The sequence below is a fragment of the Schistocerca americana genome, chromosome 2 (assembly GCF_021461395.2).
Source record: "Schistocerca americana isolate TAMUIC-IGC-003095 chromosome 2, iqSchAmer2.1, whole genome shotgun sequence".
Taxonomy (NCBI): domain Eukaryota; kingdom Metazoa; phylum Arthropoda; class Insecta; order Orthoptera; family Acrididae; genus Schistocerca; species Schistocerca americana.
The window spans coordinates 862,950,790-862,970,587 of NC_060120.1; the positions used below are offsets into that span (position 1 = coordinate 862,950,790).

The 19,798-nt window shown below is 43.0% G+C and overlaps 1 protein-coding gene across 1 annotated transcript in view; it reads left to right on the plus strand.

Annotated features, from left to right (window-relative positions):
• The window catches only part of LOC124595699 (bone morphogenetic protein receptor type-1B), a 182,256-nt gene that overhangs the window by 145,520 nt on the left and 16,938 nt on the right, over nt 1-19,798 (plus strand). Inside the window, exon 5 of the mRNA XM_047134559.1 lies at nt 7,102-7,294. Within this exon, the coding sequence (XP_046990515.1) occupies nt 7,102-7,294 (193 nt within the window). The remainder of the gene's footprint in view (nt 1-7,101; nt 7,295-19,798) is intronic.

Consider the following 19,798-nt stretch of genomic DNA (forward strand, 5'->3'; position numbering starts at 1 on the left):
AACTCATTATGCAAATCAAATCATGTAATCACTGATGTAGGGAATCAGTACTTGATGTTGATAATATTTCCAACCCTGAACAGCCAAGAAACAACTGACAGTACTCGATACCAAACTCGCCTCAAAACCATTCACAGGTGAATTTGTTAGTGCCTGCAGGAGGAAGCAGACACTAAACTAAAACTAGTAGGATACTACTGATACTAGCTGGCGCTTCCACAATTTGTGTGTCACCAAGCCATGTGACAACTGGGAGAAACAACTCCAAATCACTTCTTCAGGAGAACACTGGATAGTATGTAACTCCATTGTCATCCATCTAATGGCTTGATAGGAACCTGTTGCATAAACATCTACGTACATCACTTCTTGCCTCAGTGATTCAAGAAGGAAAACATCTGTCACCACAACCACTAGAGGATGCTCGTACTGCTAGTGTGTTCCAGCCGCACTTCACGAGAGGAAAGATAGCGGTTTCTTTGGTCTCAAAACCAGCTGCTAGGCAGTGCCACTTTAATAAAAGGTGCTGGGTGCAGTAGGCCGTGGTATTTTAAAATGCTTGAAAATGAGGACCACTTGGCTCACATTGTGTATGGCATATGCTTCATCTACATCTACATCATTACTCTGCAGTTCACATTTAAGTGCTTGGCAGAGGGTTCATCGAACCACAATCATACTCTCTCTCTACCATTCCACTCCCCAACAGTGCGCGGGAAAAACGAACACCTAAACCTTTCTGTTTGAGCTCTGACTTCTCTTATTTTATTTTGATGATCATTCCTACCTATGTAGGTTGGGCTCATCAAAATATTTTCGCATTCAGAAGAGAAAGTGGGTGACTGAAATTTCGTAAATAGATCTCGCCGCGATGAGAAACGTCTTTGCTTTAATGACATCCATCCCAACTCGCGTATCATATTTGCCACACTCTCTCCCCTATTACGTGATAATACAAAACAAGCTGCCCTTTTTTGCACCCTTTCGATGTCCTCCGTCAATCCCACCTGGTAATGATCCCACACCGCGCAGCAATATTCTAACAGAGGCCGAACGAGTGTAGTGTAAGCTGTCTCTTTAGTGGACTTGTTGCATCTTCTAAGTGTCCTGCCAATGAAACGCAACCTTTGGCTCGCCTTCCCCACAATATTATCTGTGTGGTCTTTCCAACTGAAGTTGTTCGTAATTTTAACACCCAGGTACTTAGTTATATTGACAGCCTTGAGAATTGTACTATTGTACAATTGAGAATTGTTGTAATCGAATTCCAACGGATTTCTTTTGGAACTCATGTGGATTGCCTCACACTTTTTGTTATTTAGCGTCAACTGCCACCTGCCACACCATACAGCAATCTTTTCTAAATCGCTTTGCACCTGATACTGATCTTCGGATGACCTTACTAGACGGTAAATTACAGCATCATCTGCGATCAACCTAAGAGAACTGCTCAGATTGTCACCCAGGTCATTTATATAGATCAGGAACAGAAGAGGTCCCAGGACGCTTTCGTGGGGAACACCTGATATCACTTCAGTTTTACTCCATGACTTGCCGTCTATTACTACGAACTGCGACCTTCCTGACAGGAAATCATGAATCCAGTCGCACAACTGAGACGATACCCCATAGGCCCGCAGCTTGATTAGAAGTCACTTGTGAGGAACGGTGTCAAAAGCTTTCCGGAAGTCTAGAAATACGGAATCAACTTGAGATCCCCTGTCGATAGCGGCCATTACTTCGTGCGAATAAAGAGCTAGCTGCGTTGCAAAAGAACGATGTTTTCTGAAATCATGCTGATTACGTATCAATAGATCGTTCCCTTCGATATGATTCATAATGTTTGAATACAGTATATGCTCCAAAACCCTACTGCAAACCGACGTCAATGATAAAGGTGTGTAGTTCGATGGATTACACCTACTACCCTTCTTAAACACTGGTGCGAAAAATAATGCATTTATAAACACTTAGCTTTCCATTTTAAAGCCACCCTCACTTTTGATTTTGCCACTGACAATGAATGATTCGTGTGTGCTAACATACCAGTATCTATCTTGTATTGAGAAAAAGTCCAGCCTTATTTAGATGCGCAAATGTATGGTTACAATGTTTCTTAAAGGGCTCAGGTTACACTGGAGAGGATAACGTGTCTAGTTGCAAAATACAATAACAGGGTGTCAATGACCCAGGACAACTGGGAGATCTGGGAAAAACCCAGGAATTTTTTCATCTGTGTGAAAACCGGGAAAAACCCGGAAATTTTTTTGAATTCCAGGAATTTTTCATTGTTTTTGTTCTCAGTTAAATTTTTGTAATTTTGGCTGGTAAGAACCAATACTCTAACAAAGGATATTACTGTATCCTGCTACTGCAGAATAATACTGCAGCAATAAAACGTGAATGAGAGAAAAAACTAAAATAAAACTTAAATTGCAAAGGAAATGCGCCATATACAGCAACAAAACACAGTGCTAATACAAGTGTCTGCCAACAGCAAAATGTGTTAAAGGCTTTGCAACAACAAATTGCCTATGATGAGCATGACATCACAACTGTTAACATTAGATTTGTTTTAGCAGTTACAAGTGGGATCATGCGCATGCACAGTTGAGTAGTATCTTCTCCCGCTTCTGGCTACAGAAATGTGGCTGTTGGCTGTGTAAGCAGTCACAGCAGAAAAAAAAGGGGGGGGGGCAGCTAGGTCCTACCGGGAAAAATTTTACTGGCGCACCCAAGCTGCCAGACTGCGCAGCAGCCCTGGATCTAGGAGTGGGGGAGGGGGGAGGATGCAAATTTATGTTCTCGAGGAAAAAAACCTTGTTTCACAAAGCGCCTACCATCCAGCACATGTTCGTCTATCGATTATTCGTATGACTTCGAAACGTGTCCGTGTTGGTTTTTGAACATTGTTGAACACATTCCAAGTTGATTCCTGAATGAATCCTAAGTTGGTTTGTGAATGCGTGCATAGTGTACGTGATGTCTCTGTCAGTGGAATCCTCGTCACATCTAGAGGTGAACTTTCCTGCAGACAAAAGGGGCTATACGAGCTGAGCAGAGTATAGCCGAACGAAAGAAAGACAACCACTGTCTGATTATGAGGTTGATTGGGTTTGCTAATGATGAGCGTTGTTATGATTACCAGCGAAATCCATAGATTCAGGCTACCAGAGTGAGAATAAACGACTAACAGGAATAACAGGTAAGAAAGATTACATATTACTTTCTCGGTGTATCCAAGAAAAGGAAATTTTGACAGAAAATTTTTGGCCAGATCGTTACACTAGCAAGGGCCAGTTGTACAGTCTCCGGCTAGCAGCCGCTTAAAGGTCTATTCTGGAAGAAGTACAGAAAACGTGTTGTACGAACACATAGTAATGCCTAACCAGAGAATAATTGCGGGATAACTAGACTGGTGATTCTGGCAGAGTTAGTCAAGTTAACCAGCGAATAAGCATTGACATTGGCAGGAATAGATACAGAATTAGTGATGACAACATTGTTTGTTAGAAAGAGGAAGGAGAAGAAACGGTGACATCACTTAAATTATGGAAGAATATGGTGATACCAAATTTATATAAAAATTTCGCACTACTACTTTTCGATCTCCTGCTTGAGAAACTGGAGCATATGAATGAAGTGTAAAACTATTTCCTAACGTAAAGCTTCTTGCTTGTAGTAGGCCTAATAGGCATTTGATATTGGTACTTTGTGAATTATATTCTGCAGTGTTATAAAAATGACCATTTCTGTCAAAACAGTCTCGTTTATTTGGTGTGTGTTACAATTACTGCAGAATTATAAAGGCAAATTTTGTTGTATCTCGCAGACAGTGACAAAACACAGGTAATCAGGTCGAGAAACCACACCAGTCTTGGGCTTATTTGTAATTACAGCTTTTTCAGTATTAGACAACAACATTTCGATTTTTCATGTAGCAAAACGTTTGACTAACTTTGATGAGGTAACAGATCCTTTCGCAGAAAGGAAAGCACGCCGTGTAAAGCTGTAGCAAGATTAGAGAGAAAATTCTGGGAGCTAGGACTGAAGAAATGTGCACTGTCTTGTTTATGTCTTCTCTTTACTGGTTTTGTGTGTCCTATACTTAATTTTATGTCACACAAAGCAGCAAGTTGTTAGCTAATACGGAATAAAGAGTGAAAATTTTCTGTTTTATTTTATTTTAAAAAAGAGGGGCAGGATGTTAAACTGATCGACTGGAAGCAGGAGAGGCACCATAGGACATTTTAATTTCCACTGTCCTGAGTATAGTTTGATGGCATCCAGTACAAAATTTACACCTTTCAATTCCACAGACCGAAATACAGTGACATGCGATAGAAGAATGCTGTGTGAAGTGGTGTGGCGCTGCACTTTGACACACTTAAGATCAAATACCATGTCTTACAATTCCTCGGACACGTATGTTTTATGTATCAGACTCTTCAGAAAGATGTGCACTACAAAATGAACATATTTTTGAAAATTTGATTTTAAAAAATTTTTGATGTCCTATCTCAAACACTTGAGGGATGCCACTATCTACTATTGCCCCGGTTCAGAAATATCATAGATACAGGTCTGATATGCAGAGCAGTGTGGGTTATAATAGGGAAGTGGGTAGTCTCCATGTGACCCGTGTTTACATTTAGTGATTTTGCTGTTTCTTCTTTGTCTACTGCACTCATGTGAAATGAAAACAAAATTGATTTCTTAGGCCGGGAGCTATCATGTGAATTAAAATACATTCACATAATTACGGAAAGATAAAATACGTTATTAGTTTCAGATTTTAGTTTATTTCCACATTTCTGACAGTCAAGCATTAATTGGCATGCAGAACAATGAAGTTATTTTTATCACTTTGCTGAAGAAATTTTCTTTTATTAATCTTTTCATCTGAGGCAGTCAGTATATTTGAAACAAAGGGTTTAATTCCAAACTGTTTGTTAGTTTCAACTGTTCAGTGCATTTCAAGTGTACGTTTTCATCTTCTAGTATGTATGGCATTATGCCATAACAAAGAAACAGACATGAGATAACAAAGTACTGCTACCCAAGGAAATTTACATCCAGAAACCACATTGAAAAGCATAATATCAGGTCGATGCCTACTTCACAGGGAATCTGGGACTCGGTTAAAAATCAGCTCTTCGATGATGAGCCATTTAGAAGAATGTATAGCCCAGAAGATCACAGTTTTATGTTGTTATAAAAAAATTTACTGGCACATTTGTGTGATATATCTTAAAATGTAATACGTGCATAAAAGACCAACCTTATATGTGAAAGCTTAGCTTCTCTTGCAGCATATTGGCCTTAGAGACCAATATTATATGTGAAAGCTTTGTTTTTCTTGTAGCAACATTATACATATTAATTTAAACCATTCACTTTTCCTGTTCGTGTGTTCGCGCTACATAACAGTGATGTTGCTATTGGCCGACTGCAGCACATGTCCGAAGCTCTGAATATCCGATGTCATCGGCTGGTGAGATCACGTGACATGAGCTATGACTGGCTTACAAATACACATCGCAATCTCGATTTCAGTGCTTCGGAAAGTAACATGCGGTGTTTGGTGGAATTCGAATTTATACTTTCATAATACGAAAATATTCAGCGTACATGTTACTGCACATCAAACATCTTTCCAAAAGGTGTTTTTCCCCTGAGTTTCGCTTTCTAAAGTGCCGGTAAATTCTATGCCCATGTATAAAACCATAACCATTCAATGGATTGAGAAGTTATACAGTTGCGAGAGAAAATATACTGTCAATTAACAGGGAAAAACTATGTTTCCACCTGGGAGTAAGTGTATTTTTAACCGAGAAATCCTGGAATTATATTTTTTTGTTTTGCTTGTCTGCGTATACACCCTGAATAATAAATCCCACCAGTAATGGCAAAAGTGACTCAAAGAACCTCACACATTAATGTACAAATATTAAAAAATCCTCTGCTCAGCAAAAATCTGCTGATTCTCTGGCAGAAGAAAAGCACTTCGTGGTCTCTCTGATTGGATGTTATTTAAAGGAAATGAAATACTTCTGACCAATTCTAAAAAGGGCACGTCTGCTTCTCAGCTGTTCTAAATGGGGAAACTTAGACAAACTAGAAGCACTTTTCACTTCAGTTATAACTGAAATACACTTCTTTTTTTTTTAAAAAAAAAATAAAAATATATGCACTAAAATGTATGCAAGCCACCAAGCAGTAGACCTAAATTATTCATTATATTGATGTTGTGTACAGTATGGAAAATAATTAGTACATTTTCTATGTAATTTAAGTTAATGGTTGGTATTGAATATACGTTTTTGTGCATATCAGTATGCTGTTACTTTTATTATTTGAACAGTTTGAGAGAAAAGTCCTCTTTTTACTACCCTAACAGTAAAATTACTTAGTGAAGGTACGATACTTACAAATTTGTAATAAATATGTTGTGAGGGTAGTATCTGTAAGGGGCATTAGTTCATCATTAGAATAATCTGTTTGTAGCTCATTAACTCATACTTGAGTTTTTTTGTGTTGATTAAGTGTTAAGTTCAAACAATGGAAACTCCAGGTAGGAATATCAACAGTGTAGGAATAGATAGATTGCTACTTACTGAAGAAGAAGAAGAAGAAGAAGAAGAAGAAGAAGAAATCAAGCTGCAGACACGCATGATTAAAAGACACTCACATGTAGCTTTCGGCCACAGCCTTCATCAGTAGAGAGAGATACTTGGGTGTGGAGTTTGCTGTCGTGTGTGTGTGTGTGTGTGTGTGTGTGTGTGTGTGTGTGTGTGTGTGTGTGTGTTTACTGACGGAGGCTGTGGCTGAAAACTCCATGAGTGTGTCTTTTAATCATGCCTGTCCACAATTTTACTTGTCTTCTTTACGGTAAATAGCAATCTATCTTCTCCTACATTGTTAACAGTTAATTTAATATTTGTGTGACCAAGTCCCATGTTCTGCGTAAGAAATAAAAAGATGTAAAAAGGAAGATAAGCCATTAAGAAGACATTTCCTTGCTCTACAGATGGCACAAATTTTTGTACTAAATGATTACTATGGTTTATTAGCTTCTAATATTTTGATTTTCCTTAATAGGTTCAGCGCACTATAGCAAAGCAAATACAGATGGTACATTCTGTGGGGAAGGGCAGGTACGGAGAAGTGTGGCTGGCGAAATGGCGAGGAGAGAAAGTGGCAGTGAAAGTATTCTTTACTACAGAAGAAGCAAGCTGGTTCAGAGAAACAGAAATTTACCAGACAGTTTTAATGCGTCATGAAAATATATTAGGTATGTTCTCTCTCCTGTTCCAAAGATAAAGGAGGCATAGTACATGGATTACAGTAATACTGCCTATTATTATTTGCTATTATTTAATTTTCCAGTGGTTGTATTCAAATTCTGCAGTGGTAGATGCTTAAAATAAATTTCCTTTTTGTTTCAAGTCATGTGTCATTACCAATCCCTATTTCCACCATTTAGAATCCATGGCCTTCAAATTCTGTGCAATTGTAATTAAAATTATCTTCACATTTTTAAAGTGTATAAATAAATTGTCACTTGGCATCAATGTATGTTAATATTACTCCATAATTGTGTGTGTAGATGAACGTACCCTGAAGATACATTTACTGCCTTTCATCTAATTCTTTAATCATTCTTGAAGCTCATGAGAGCAAAGTACTAAGCAGGAGTCAGTAAAAGACCTATTGTCATTTTCCCCCATCTTCGATCTGAGTGCTGACAAATGAGATAAAGTTTACTAGGAATTAATATAATAGAGGGAGACATTCCACGTGGGAAAATATATCTAAAAACAAAGATGATGTGACTTACCGAACGAAAGCGCTGGCAGGTTGATAGACACACAAACAAACACAAACATACACACAAAATTCTACCTTTCGCAACAAACGGTTGCTTCGTCAGGAAAGAGGGAAGGAGAGGGAAAGACGAAAGGAAGTGGGTTTTAAGGGAGAGGGTAAGGAGTCATTCCAATCCCGGGAGCGGAAAGACTTACCTTAGGGGGGAAAAAGGACGGGTATACACTCGCGCGCGTGCGCACACACACACACACACACACACACACACACACACACACACACACACACACACACACACACACACACACACACATATACAGACACAGGCAGACATATTTAAAGGCAAAGAGTTTGGGCAGAGATGTCAGTCGAGGCGGAAGTGCAGAGGCAAAGATGATGTTGAATGACAGGTGAGGTATGAGTGGCGGCAACTTGAAATTAGCAGAGATTGAGGCCTGGTGGGTAACGGGAAGAGAGGATATATTGAAGAGCAAGTTTCCATCTCCGGAGTTCGGATAGGCTGGTGTTGGTGGGAAGTATCCAGATAACCCGGACGGCGTAACACTGTGCCAAGATGTGCTGGCCGTGCACCAAGGCATGTTTAGCCACAGGGTGATCCTCATTACCAACAAACACTGTCTGCCTGTGTCCATTCATGCTAATGGACAGTTTGTTGCTGGTCATTCCCACATAGGATGCATCACAGTGTAGGCAGGTCAGTTGGTAAATCACGTGGGTGCTTTCACATGTGGCTCTGCCTTTGATCGTGTGCACCTTCCGGGTTACAGGACTGGAGTAGGTGGTGGTGGGAGGGTGCATGGGACAGGTTTTACACTGGGGGCGGTTACAAGGATAGGAGCCAGAGGGTAGGGAAGGTGGTTTGGGGATTTCATAGGGATGAACTAACGGGTTACGAAGGTTAGGTGGACGGCGGAAAGACACTCTTGGTGGAGTGGGGAGGATTTCGTGAAGGATGGATCTCATTTCAGGGCAGGATTTGAGGAAGTCGTATCCCTGCTGGAGAGCCACATTCAGAGTCTGGTCCAGTCCCGGAAAGTGTCCTGTCACAAGAGGGACACTTTTGTGGTTCTTCTGTGGGGGATTCTTAGCCAGCTTCATCCTGACCCACAACTTCTTCACTTTTGAAGGCCAGACATACCAACAATTAAAGGGAACAGCCTTGGGTACCAGGATGGCCCCCTCGTACGCCAACCTATTCATGGGTCGCTTAGAGGAAACCTTCTTGGTTACCCAGGCCTGCCAACCCAAAGTTTGGTACAGATTTATTGATGACATCTTCATGATCTGGACTCACAGTGAAGAAGAACTCCAGAATTTCCTCTCCAACCTCAACTCCTTTGGTTCCATCAGATTCACCTGGTCCTACTCCAAATCCCATGCCACTTTCCTTGACGTTGACCTCCACCTGTCCAAGGCCAGCTTCACACGTCCGTCCACATCAAACCCACCAACAAGCAACAGTACCTGCATTATGACAGCTGCCACCCATTCCACATCAAACGGTCCCTTCCCTACAGCCTAGGTCTTCGTGGCAAACGAATCTGCTCCAGTCCAGAATCCCTGAACCATTACACCAACCACCTGACAACAGCTTTCGAATCCCGCAACTACCCTCCCGACCTGGTACAGAAGCAAATAACCAGAGCCACTTCCTCATCCCCTCAAACCCAGAACCCCTACAGAAGGACCACAAAAGTGCCCCTCTTGTGACAGGATACTTTCCGGGACTGGACCAGACTCTGAATGTGGCTCTCCAGCAGGGATACGACTTCCTCAAATCCTGCCCTGAAATGAGATCCATCCTTCATGAAATCCTCCCCACTCCACCAAGAGTGTCTTTCCGCCGTCCACCTAACCTTCGTAACCCGTTAGTTCATCCCTATGAAATCCCCAAACCACCTTCCCTACCCTCTGGCTCCTATCCTTGTAACCGCCCCCGGCGTAAAACCTGTACCATGCACCCTCCCACCACCACCTACTCCAGTCCTGTAACCCGGAAGGTGTACACGATCAAAGGCAGAGCCACATGTGAAAGCACCCACGTGATTTACCAACTGACCTGCCTACACTGTGATGCATTCTATGTGGGAATGACTAGCAACAAACTGTCCATTCGCATGAATGGACACAGGCAGACAGTGTTTGTTGGTAATGAGGATCACCCTGTGGCTAAACATGCCTTGGTGCACGGCCAGCACATCTTGGCACAGTGTTACGCCGTCCCGGTTATCTGGATACTTCCCACCAACACCAGCCTATCCGAACTCCGGAGATGGAAACTTGCTCTTCAATATATCCTCTCTTCCCGTTACCCACCAGGCCTCAATCTCCGCTAATTTCAAGTTGCCGCCACTCATACCTCACCTGTCATTCAACAACATATTTGCCTCTGCACTTCTGCCTCGACTGACATCTCTGCCCAAACTCTTCGCCTTTAAATATGTCTGCTTGTGTCTGTATATGTGTGGATGGATATGTGTGTGTGTGTGTGTGTGTGTGTGTGTGTGTGTGTGTGTGTGTGTGTGTGTGCGCGAGTGTATACCCGTCCTTTTTTCCCCCTAAGGTAAGTCTTTCCGCTCCCGGGATTGGAATGACTCCTTACCCTCTCCCTTAAAACCCACTTCCTTTCGTCTTTCCCTCTCCTTCCCTCTTTCCTGACGAAGCAACTGTTTGTTGCGAAAGGTAGAATTTTGTGTGTATGTTTGTGTTTGTTTGTGTGTCTATTGACCTGCCAGTGCTTTCGTTCGGTAAGTCACATCATCTTTGTTACTAGGAATTAAGTTACGCTGTAATACCCGATACTGTGCACATTCCAAGAACTTAGCTGATACTATAATAATTTATTATGCTGCTCCACTGAACTTAAAACAAGTCAAAAATAGCTTGCTTAGATGCTGCATTTACACGGTAAATTTGTTGTTGTTGTTGTTGTTGTTGCAGTCTTCAACCTGAAGAATGATTTGATCCAGATCTCCATGCAATTCTATACTCTTCACCTTTGCACTACTATTGAAACTTACATCTATTTGAACTGCTTACTGTAGTGAAGCCTTGTTCTCCCACCACAATTTTTACCTTCTGCACTTCCATCCATTACCAGATTGATGATTCCTTGGCCCCAGGTTGCGACTTATCACCTGATATATTGCTATGTCTGCGTTTTATATCCGCCCTACTTTGGGAATTGACACTTAGTTTGCTGCCCAAATAACAAAACTCGCTACCTGTTTTAGTGTCTCACTCCCTAATCTAATTCCTTCGGCATCACTTGATTTAATATGATTACATTCCATTACATTTGGTTTTGCTTTCATTGATATTCATCTTGCAATCTATTTTTCAAGACACTATGCATTCTGTTCAACTGTTCTTGCAATCGGCAAAACTCTAAATCTTGTTTCTTCTTTCTGAATTTCAGTTCTCTTTCTGACTACTTCTTGATTTTCTGAACTTTTTGATAAAAATTTTCTGTTTTTTAATGTGAACCATTTAGGAAAGAACTCCCTCCCTAGCATCTGAAGTGTGGATTCCTCTGCCCCTTCCTTCCCCACCATAGCCCCCCCCCCCCCCCCCCTCCATCCTGCTAGGTTGCTAAGTCACTGGCATGTGTATCCAGCCTTGTAGTGGGGCTTTGATGTACCTGTCTTGCTGAGCCCCCTGACAACAAAGGGATCACACTATGGAGACCCTAGTTGTTCCCTCCCCATGTATGCCAAGGAGTAGTTACTTGTCTTCCTGTAGCATCAGAACTCCCAGCAATGGCCGCCATGCCAGGCGGCCCTTGCTGTAGCGGGATGGCACCCATGGAGAGAGCCTCTGATTGGAGTGGGTGGTATCAAGATGGGTGCTTGGCACATGAAGCTTATCAAGCTGCAAAAATCTGACCTTACTCAAGTGGCTGTCTCTTTGTATAGCGAAGGATCATTGAATGCTGCTTCGTACGACCCAGCCTTTCCTTCCTGGCTACACCTTGGCAGGAAGGCCAGGCTTGCAGTCTGGGGATAAACACTTTTCCCACTACCACGTCTGTACTAGGACAGATGGGGACACGTTCACTGCCACAAAGCCATTGGCTTTTGTGGAGAATATCGAGGACAAGTGTGGTGAAGTGGAATGTCTCAGTAAGATGCAGTTGGGCTTTCTGATCAAAGCTTCCTCTGCTGCCCAACCTGCAACTCTTCATGCTTGTGATCATCTTGGCAATGTCCCAGTGTCTATTATCACTCACCAGTCACTGAATATGGTACAGAGAGCGAGTGATTTTTCATAGGGATGTCATCCTGCAAACTTATGAGGAACTCCAGGCTAATCTTGAGCGACACAGCATTAATTTTGTTCAACTTGTGCAGAAGGGTTGTAAAGACAATCACACCAATACTGGCACCTTCATTCTGGCTTTCTAGGGGATACCCTCCCAGAGAAGGTCTAGGTTAAGTGCTACAGATTCGATGTGAAGCCGTATGTCCCATCACCCTTGAGGTGCTGTCGGTGCTTGCATTTTGGGCATGTCTTCCCGCTTCCCCTCTGTGTGTGTGGTGCCTGTGGACACCCACTCCATGAGGGAAGCCACTATGTTCCACCAACTTTGTGTGTCAAATGTCATGACTGGCACTCTCCTTGCTTGCCAGATTGCCCAGCTTACAAGAGACAAAAGAAGAGCCAAGAGTACAAGTTATATGATTGCCTGTCTTATGCTGAGGCTTGCCACAAATATGAGAGCCTCCATCTGGAGTCACTTTCTTCAACTTTTGCCACATCCTGTCCACCTCCTACCTTTTCCTTACCCAAGCCCCGTCCCCCTCTCCAGTTCCCCTTTAGTTCCCAAACCCTCTCCTTTGGAAGCCTGCCCCCCTCTCCGGCACCTGCCAGTGATGATCTACATAAGGCATACGACAAGGCTTGGTCCCATCACATTTTAGTTAATCTCCATGACTGGCGCTTTTGTGGCCACCTTCAGATTTTTATCCGCTCATCCAGGTTCGAGTTGGCACATCTCGGCACCCCTTGGATTCAGGAGAATTATCCCATAGGGTTCTGTGTTAAGTGTGTCACTCTTTTTCATAGCCGTCGTTGGGCTTGTAACCTCTGTTAGGCCTTTGGTTACCCTGAGTTGTGTGTCAGTGATTTTTGCATCTGGTGCAGTTCCCAATCAGTAGCATCTGCTGAGCACTGGCTTCAAGGTGCCATGTGACAGACCTCTGCATGGGCAGTCTCCCATGCTTCCAATTTTCTCCCTCAAAAAAAGCGGGTTATGCTTTTTGCCGTCGACCGGCAGTACTTCCCAGTCCACAGTGTTATTTAGGTGACCAGCTCCTAGATGTTGTAGCACAGTCTCCTTTCTTGGGCCTTACTTTTTGATAAAAAGCTGATGTGGTTTCCCATTATTCGCCACCGGAAGTCTACATGCATGAGAAAGCTTAATTGTCTCAGCCTCCTGGACCACACATCTTGGGGTGCAGACCGTGCTACTCCTCTCCATCTGTACCGTGCTCTGGTCTTTTCCAGACTAGATTATTGTAGTCAGGTTTATGGCTCAGCAGCTCCTTCTGCTCCGAAAATGCTTGATTCTGTTCACCAATGTGGGGTGCATCTAGCTATTGGTGCCCTTCGCAGTAGTCCCGTTTGCAGTCTCCTCGCAGAAGCAGGCGTTCCCCCCTCTACAAAAACAGTGGAGCCAACTCCTGATTTCTTTTGCAATCACTAATTGTCAATTCCCTGACCATCCCATGTATGCTGTCCTTTTTGCAAATGAGTGATGTCTCCCTCTTGATAACAGCCCACCGGTGAGACTGCTGGTTGGAATGTCTCACACTTCCCTTTGTCGGGATCGCCATTTCCAGTCACTGGAATGCACCCTATGTACTTCCTCTGACACCTGCACTTGGATGTTGCGTAGACCACAAATTAGGACTGACCTATTCCATGGTCCTAAGGTCCCTGTCACCCCTATGGTCTTCCGCCATCTTGTACGTTTCATCCTTGCAGAGTTCCAATACTACACTATTGGTTCTATTGCTATAGAAAAGGTGGGATATGCTTTTACATATCCTACTGACGTAGAACACCGTTTGTTGCTGGGATCATGCTGTGTGTTCACAGCAGAGCTGCTGGCCTTTAACATGACCATCCTTTTTATTGCTTAGGCTTCCCTCCACAGTGTTTTAATATGTACCAACTCAGTGAGCAATCTGCAGGCTATCGACCGATGGTACTGTCATCACCCTTTGGTCTCTGCTATCCGTGACCTTCTCTCTGCCCACGGCCGTGCCACCTTATCAGTTGTCTTTCTCTGGGTCTCAAGTCATGTGGCCGTCCCAGGGAATGAACTGGCTGACTGTTGGCTACTGAAGCAGATATTTACCTTCCATTCCCTTTCATGATTCCAGCTGTGGATATGTGGATCTACATCAAATCTCTCTTTGCCCAAAAGTGAAATGACTTCTGTTGCACTACTGCTCTCAGTAATAAAATCATCACAATCAAGGAGTGTACTGCACTGTGGCGCTCTTCCTTCTGCTCCTCTGAAGGAGTCCACTGTCTTATGCCATCTAAGCATTGGTCAGACCAGGCTCACTCATTGTTTCCTCTTGGGTAACAAACCACCCACACTGTGTGGCTGTGGAACCAGACTGACAGTATCACATGTATTGATGGAATGCCCCCTTCTTTTGACTCTTCATACTAAGTATAGTCTTCCAGATTCCTTAATTTTAATATTAGCAGACGATTCACAGATGGTTGAACTGGTCCTCAGTTTCCTCCATGAAAGTGGTTTTTATTTTTTTAGGGTGGTTGTGGTTGAGGTCTCTCTTCATGATTTCTCAGTCTGGAACCCATGATTACTCCCCCATGCAAAGATCACTCTCTTATTCCTCTGTTTTTCCAGTTCTTAGATTTTGGTTACTCTTTTCTACCTTGTACTGTGTGTCTTTTAACTTCCTTGTTTTATAGTTTGACTCCTCTGACTGGATCTGTCCACTTTTACTGGACCCCCTCTCTTCCGCGTGTGACTTCGGAATCGCGTGACTAATAACCTTGCTGTTTAGTCCCATAGCTCCCATCCTCACCATCAGCCTTTTCCCACATCATGTGGGGTTGGCATTGCTTTGCTGGATCCTTCTCTTCCATAAATGTCTATCGACTGCTTCTTCTCTGAGCCATCCTTGCTCCTGTAGATCCCCTGCTACCTTGCCCTTCTCCTTCGTCCTTCAATTTCTAGGTCTTCAATTCTTCTCCCAACGTAGTACCCCCCTCTTCTCTGCACATGTCCATACCATCTTAGCCTACTCTCTTGGATCTTCTTCCCTATGGGCCCCACTTTCCCTGTTCCCCTGATGTACTCATTCCTTAGTCTATCCTTTTGCGTCACCCCACTCATCCACCTTAACATTCTCACTTCTGCCACTTCCATCTTTTCTCTTGGGCTTTTGTAATTGGCCAAGTTTCTGCGCTATACAGCATCGCAGGCCTCACCACAGACTTTTAAAGCTTTCCTTTCATTCTGCGGCTAACCTTTTTATCACACAGTACTCTGCTGTTTCCTCCAGTTCATCCATCCACTGTTTATCTTGTGCTGTATTTCGGCCTCCAGTCCTCCATCACTTTGCATGTAAGAGCCTAGGTATTTAAATTTCTTGACCAGCATCAGTTGTTCTCCTTGCAGGTTAATATATAGGTCTTTGGCATCCTTTGTACACATATACTCTGTTTTCACCCTGCTAATTCTCATTTCCCTTTCCTCTAGAGCTTTTCTCCTCTGTTCAAGCTTGTCTTGAAGTGCCTCCTGAGTGGGTTCACAGATTACAACATCATCTGCAAACATCATGCTCCAAGGTGCCTCTTTTTTCAAATCTTTAACTAGTACATCCATGACAAGGTCAAAGAGATACGGGCTGAGGGCAGATCCCTGGTGTAGTCCTACTCTCACAGGAAATGCCTTTGTTGCACCTGCACTGCTCCTGACTTATGACGTTGCACCTTCATACATGTCTTCTACCACATTGATATATTTTTGTGGCAGGCATTTACTTCTCAGACATCTCTATATCTCTTGCCTCGGCGCTCTGTCATATGCCTTCTTAAGGTCGATAAAGGCCATATGCAGTTCGTCTTGTACTTCTCTGTGCCTTGCCATCAGTTGCCTTAGTGCAAATATCACTTCAGTTGTTCCTCTTCTCGGCATAAACCTAAACTGTTCTTCACATACTTCAGTTTCTAGACACAACCTATTCTCAATTACCCTTTCCCAGATCTTCATTGTGTGAGACATCAGTTTTATCCCTCTATAATTTCCACAGTTTTGGATACCCCCTTTCCCCTTGTATATGGGAACCAGTACACTGCTCTTCCATGCATGCAGCTTTCTTTCTCCTTTCCGGATCTTCTGCATTAGATGCCAGAGAACAACAGTTCCCTATTCTCCAAGACTTTTCCATGCTTCTGTTGGGATTTGGTCTGCCCCTAGGGCCTTCCCATTTTTCATTTTCTTCATTGTGTGTTCGACTTCTTCCCTACTTATACTTTGGGTCATTCCTTCATTTATATCTCTATCGTCATACTTCTCTCTTACCTTTTCCTCATTCAATAGCCCTTCAAAGTATATATGAAGATAGTAACTGTTCTCGAAAGAACAAATACCATTGATGACTGCGCAGCTTCTCTAGAGTAAATCATAATTAATTGAAACCCTCAGCTGCAGACAGGCATTGTTGATATACCCTGATGGGGACAGCTGAAAATGTGTGCCCCGACTGGGACTCGAACCCGGGATCTCCTGCTTACATGGCAGATGCTCTATCCATCTGAGCCACCGAGGACACAGATGAATAATGCGACTGCAGGGACTTCTCCCTTGCACGCTTCCCGTGAGGCCTTCCCAACTGTCCACAATGAGTGGATGGGCAAATATCTATTAGGTACATTACGTATGTAGATTGTGGACAGTTGGGAATGTGGGTCTCGCAGGAAGAGGCAAGGGATAAGTCCCTGCAGTTGTGCTATTCACCTGTGTCCTCGGTGGCTCTGATGAATAGAGCGTCTGCCATGTAAGCAGCAAATCCTTGGTTCGAGTCCCAGTCGGGGCGCACATTTTCAGCTGTCCCCATTGAGGTATATCAGCACCACCTGTCAGCAGCTGAGGGTCTAAATTAATTATCATTTGCCCTTCAAAGTGTTCCCACCACCAATTCAGGGTTTTCTCAAGGTCATGTAATACTACACCTGATTCATTATTGATATGTCCTTGGTCACCTTATCTCTTGCTTTAGCAATCCGGAGGAGTTGCCTGCCATCCTGTCTTCTTTCCAGCTTTTCATATGCGTCTTCCTTTGCCTCAGCCTTTGCTTTTACCACTGCTCTTTTTGCCATCTTTTTTGCAGCCTTGTAGGCTTCCCTATTCTCCTATCTTCCTGTTAAGTTCCGTGTGTGTGTGTGTGTTCCCCCCCTCCCCCCCACTCCCCTCTTATTGTATGAAATGCTTGAAGTATCATTGCCATTACTTATTGTCACGTCATTTCTTATAACAAATTTTTAAAAATAGTTTCATTCTACATAGCTTTTTCCGTGATGTGCTGTGTAAGGTTGGTTGCTTTGTTCAAGTTTTCAGAAGTGGATTTATTATAGCTACATTGCCGAGTGCCATACTGTAGATGTTGTTTTTTCTTTTTTTTATATTATTATTATTATTGCTGGCATTGTAACCTTCAATTTGATCCATATCCATTCTTCTGGGTTGGAATGGCAGTGACAAGGTGACTGCTCAATGACTGTATGCCTTTATGTATTTGTCAACTTGCATATTTTGTATGTAGACAACTGTGGCTTATGGAGAGATGTTAGGTCCATAACCTCCACCTATTTAAATTTATCACTTACTTCAACGTTTTGACACCAAAGCTAATTGTCTGCTAGTTTTGCTTTTGCCATAGTAGACATGTTATCAATAATAACAGAATGACTGGGGCCTTTATCAAGAATACTTGCTGGCAGTTTAGGCCCATATCGCTCAAACCATTCTCTTGGCTGACCCTGTATGAGAATACCCAGGCTGAGAGAGCTATGTTGCTTTTCTCCCCTGAATAACATTTGTTGAACTTGCTTTTGACAGTCAATAGTAATGTCAGATAAAATAACAACCCCGCAACTGTAAGGAATACAAAATAAAGAAAATCACTGTGCAAAATGTATGATTCCATAGGAGAGCAGGCCGCTTGAAACAGCCTGCATACTCCAAGTTGGGAGTGTTGTTGGGGGAGGGGGGGGGGGGTTTGGAGATGGAGGTCTGGGTGGTTGCTGTGGCTACAGATCTCAAGAGACTGCCTTAAAGCTTGTTTTGCCTACTTCATAAGCCTTGCTGCACCACTTCCTTCGTAGCTGTTAATACTAAATGTTTCCCCAGTTTAATTATTTGAAAAATCCTATTCTGCAATATAAATTCACTGAAGTGACGAAAGTCGTGGGATAGTGAAATGCACATATACAGGTGGTGGTAGTGTCATGTACAGGGTTATTACAAATGATTGAAGCGATTTCACAGCTCTACAATAACTTTATTATTTGAGATATTTTCACAATGCTTTGCACACACATTCAAAAACTCAAAAAGTTTTTTTAGGCATTCACAAATGTTCGATATGTGCCCCTTTAGTGATTCGGCAGACATCAAGCCGATAATCAAGTTCCTCCCACACTCGGCGCAGCATGTCCCCATCAATGAGTTCGAAAGCATCGTTGATGCGAGCTCGCAGTTCTGGCACGTTTCTTGGTAGAGGAGGTTTAAACACTGAATCTTTCACATAACCCCACAGAAAGAAATCGCATGGGGTTAAGTCGGGAGAGTGTGGAGGCCATGACATGAATTGCTGATCATGATCTCCACCACGATTGATCCATCGGTTTTCCAATCTCCTGTTTAAGAAATGCCGAACATCATGATGGAAGTGCGGTGGAGCACCATCCTGTTGAAAGATGAAGTCCGCGCTGTCGGTTTCCAGTTGTGGCATGAGCCAATTTTTCAGCATGTCCAGATACACGTGTCCTGTAACGTTTTTTTCGCAGAAGAAAAAGGGGCCGTAAACTTTAAACCGTGAGTTTGTACAAAATACGTTAACTTTTGGTGAATTGTGAATTTGCTGCACGAATGCGTGAGGATTCTCTACCACCCAGATTCGCGCATTGTGTGTGTTCACTTCACCATTAAGAAAAAATGTTGCTTCATCAGTGAAAACAAGTTTCGCACTGAATGCATCCTCTTCCATGAGCTGTTGCAATCGCGCCGAAAATTCAAAGCGTTTGACTTTGTCATCGGGTTTCAGGGCTTGTAGCAATTGTAAAGGGTAAGGCTTCTGCTTTAGCCTTTTCCGTAAGATTTTCCAAACCGTCGGCTGTGGTACGTTTAGCTCCCTGCTTGCTTTATTCGTCGACCTCCGCGGGCTACGCGTGAAACTTGCCCGCACGCGTTCAACCGTTTCTTCGCTCACTGCAGGCCGACCCGTTGATTTCCCCTTACAGAGGCATCCAGAAGCTTTAAACTGCGCATACCATCGCCGAATGGAGTTAGCAGTTGGTGGATCTTTGTTGAACTTCGTCCTGAAGTGTCATTGCACTGTTATGACTGACTGATGTGAGTGCATTTCATGCACGACATACGCTTTCTCGGCTCCTGTCGCCATTTTGTCTCACTGCGCTCTCGAGCGCTCTGGCGGCAGAAACCTGAAGTGCGGCTTCAGCCGAACAAAACTTTATGAGTTTTTCTACGTATCTGTAGTGTGTCGTGACCATATGTCAATGAATGGAGCTACAGTGAATTTATAAAATCGCTTCAATCATTTGTAATAGCCCTGTACATAAGGTACAAAAAGGCAGTGCATTGACGAAACTGTCATTTGTACTCATGTGATTGGTGTGAAAAGGTTTCCAGGGTAATTTTTGGCTGCACTGCAGAAATTAACAG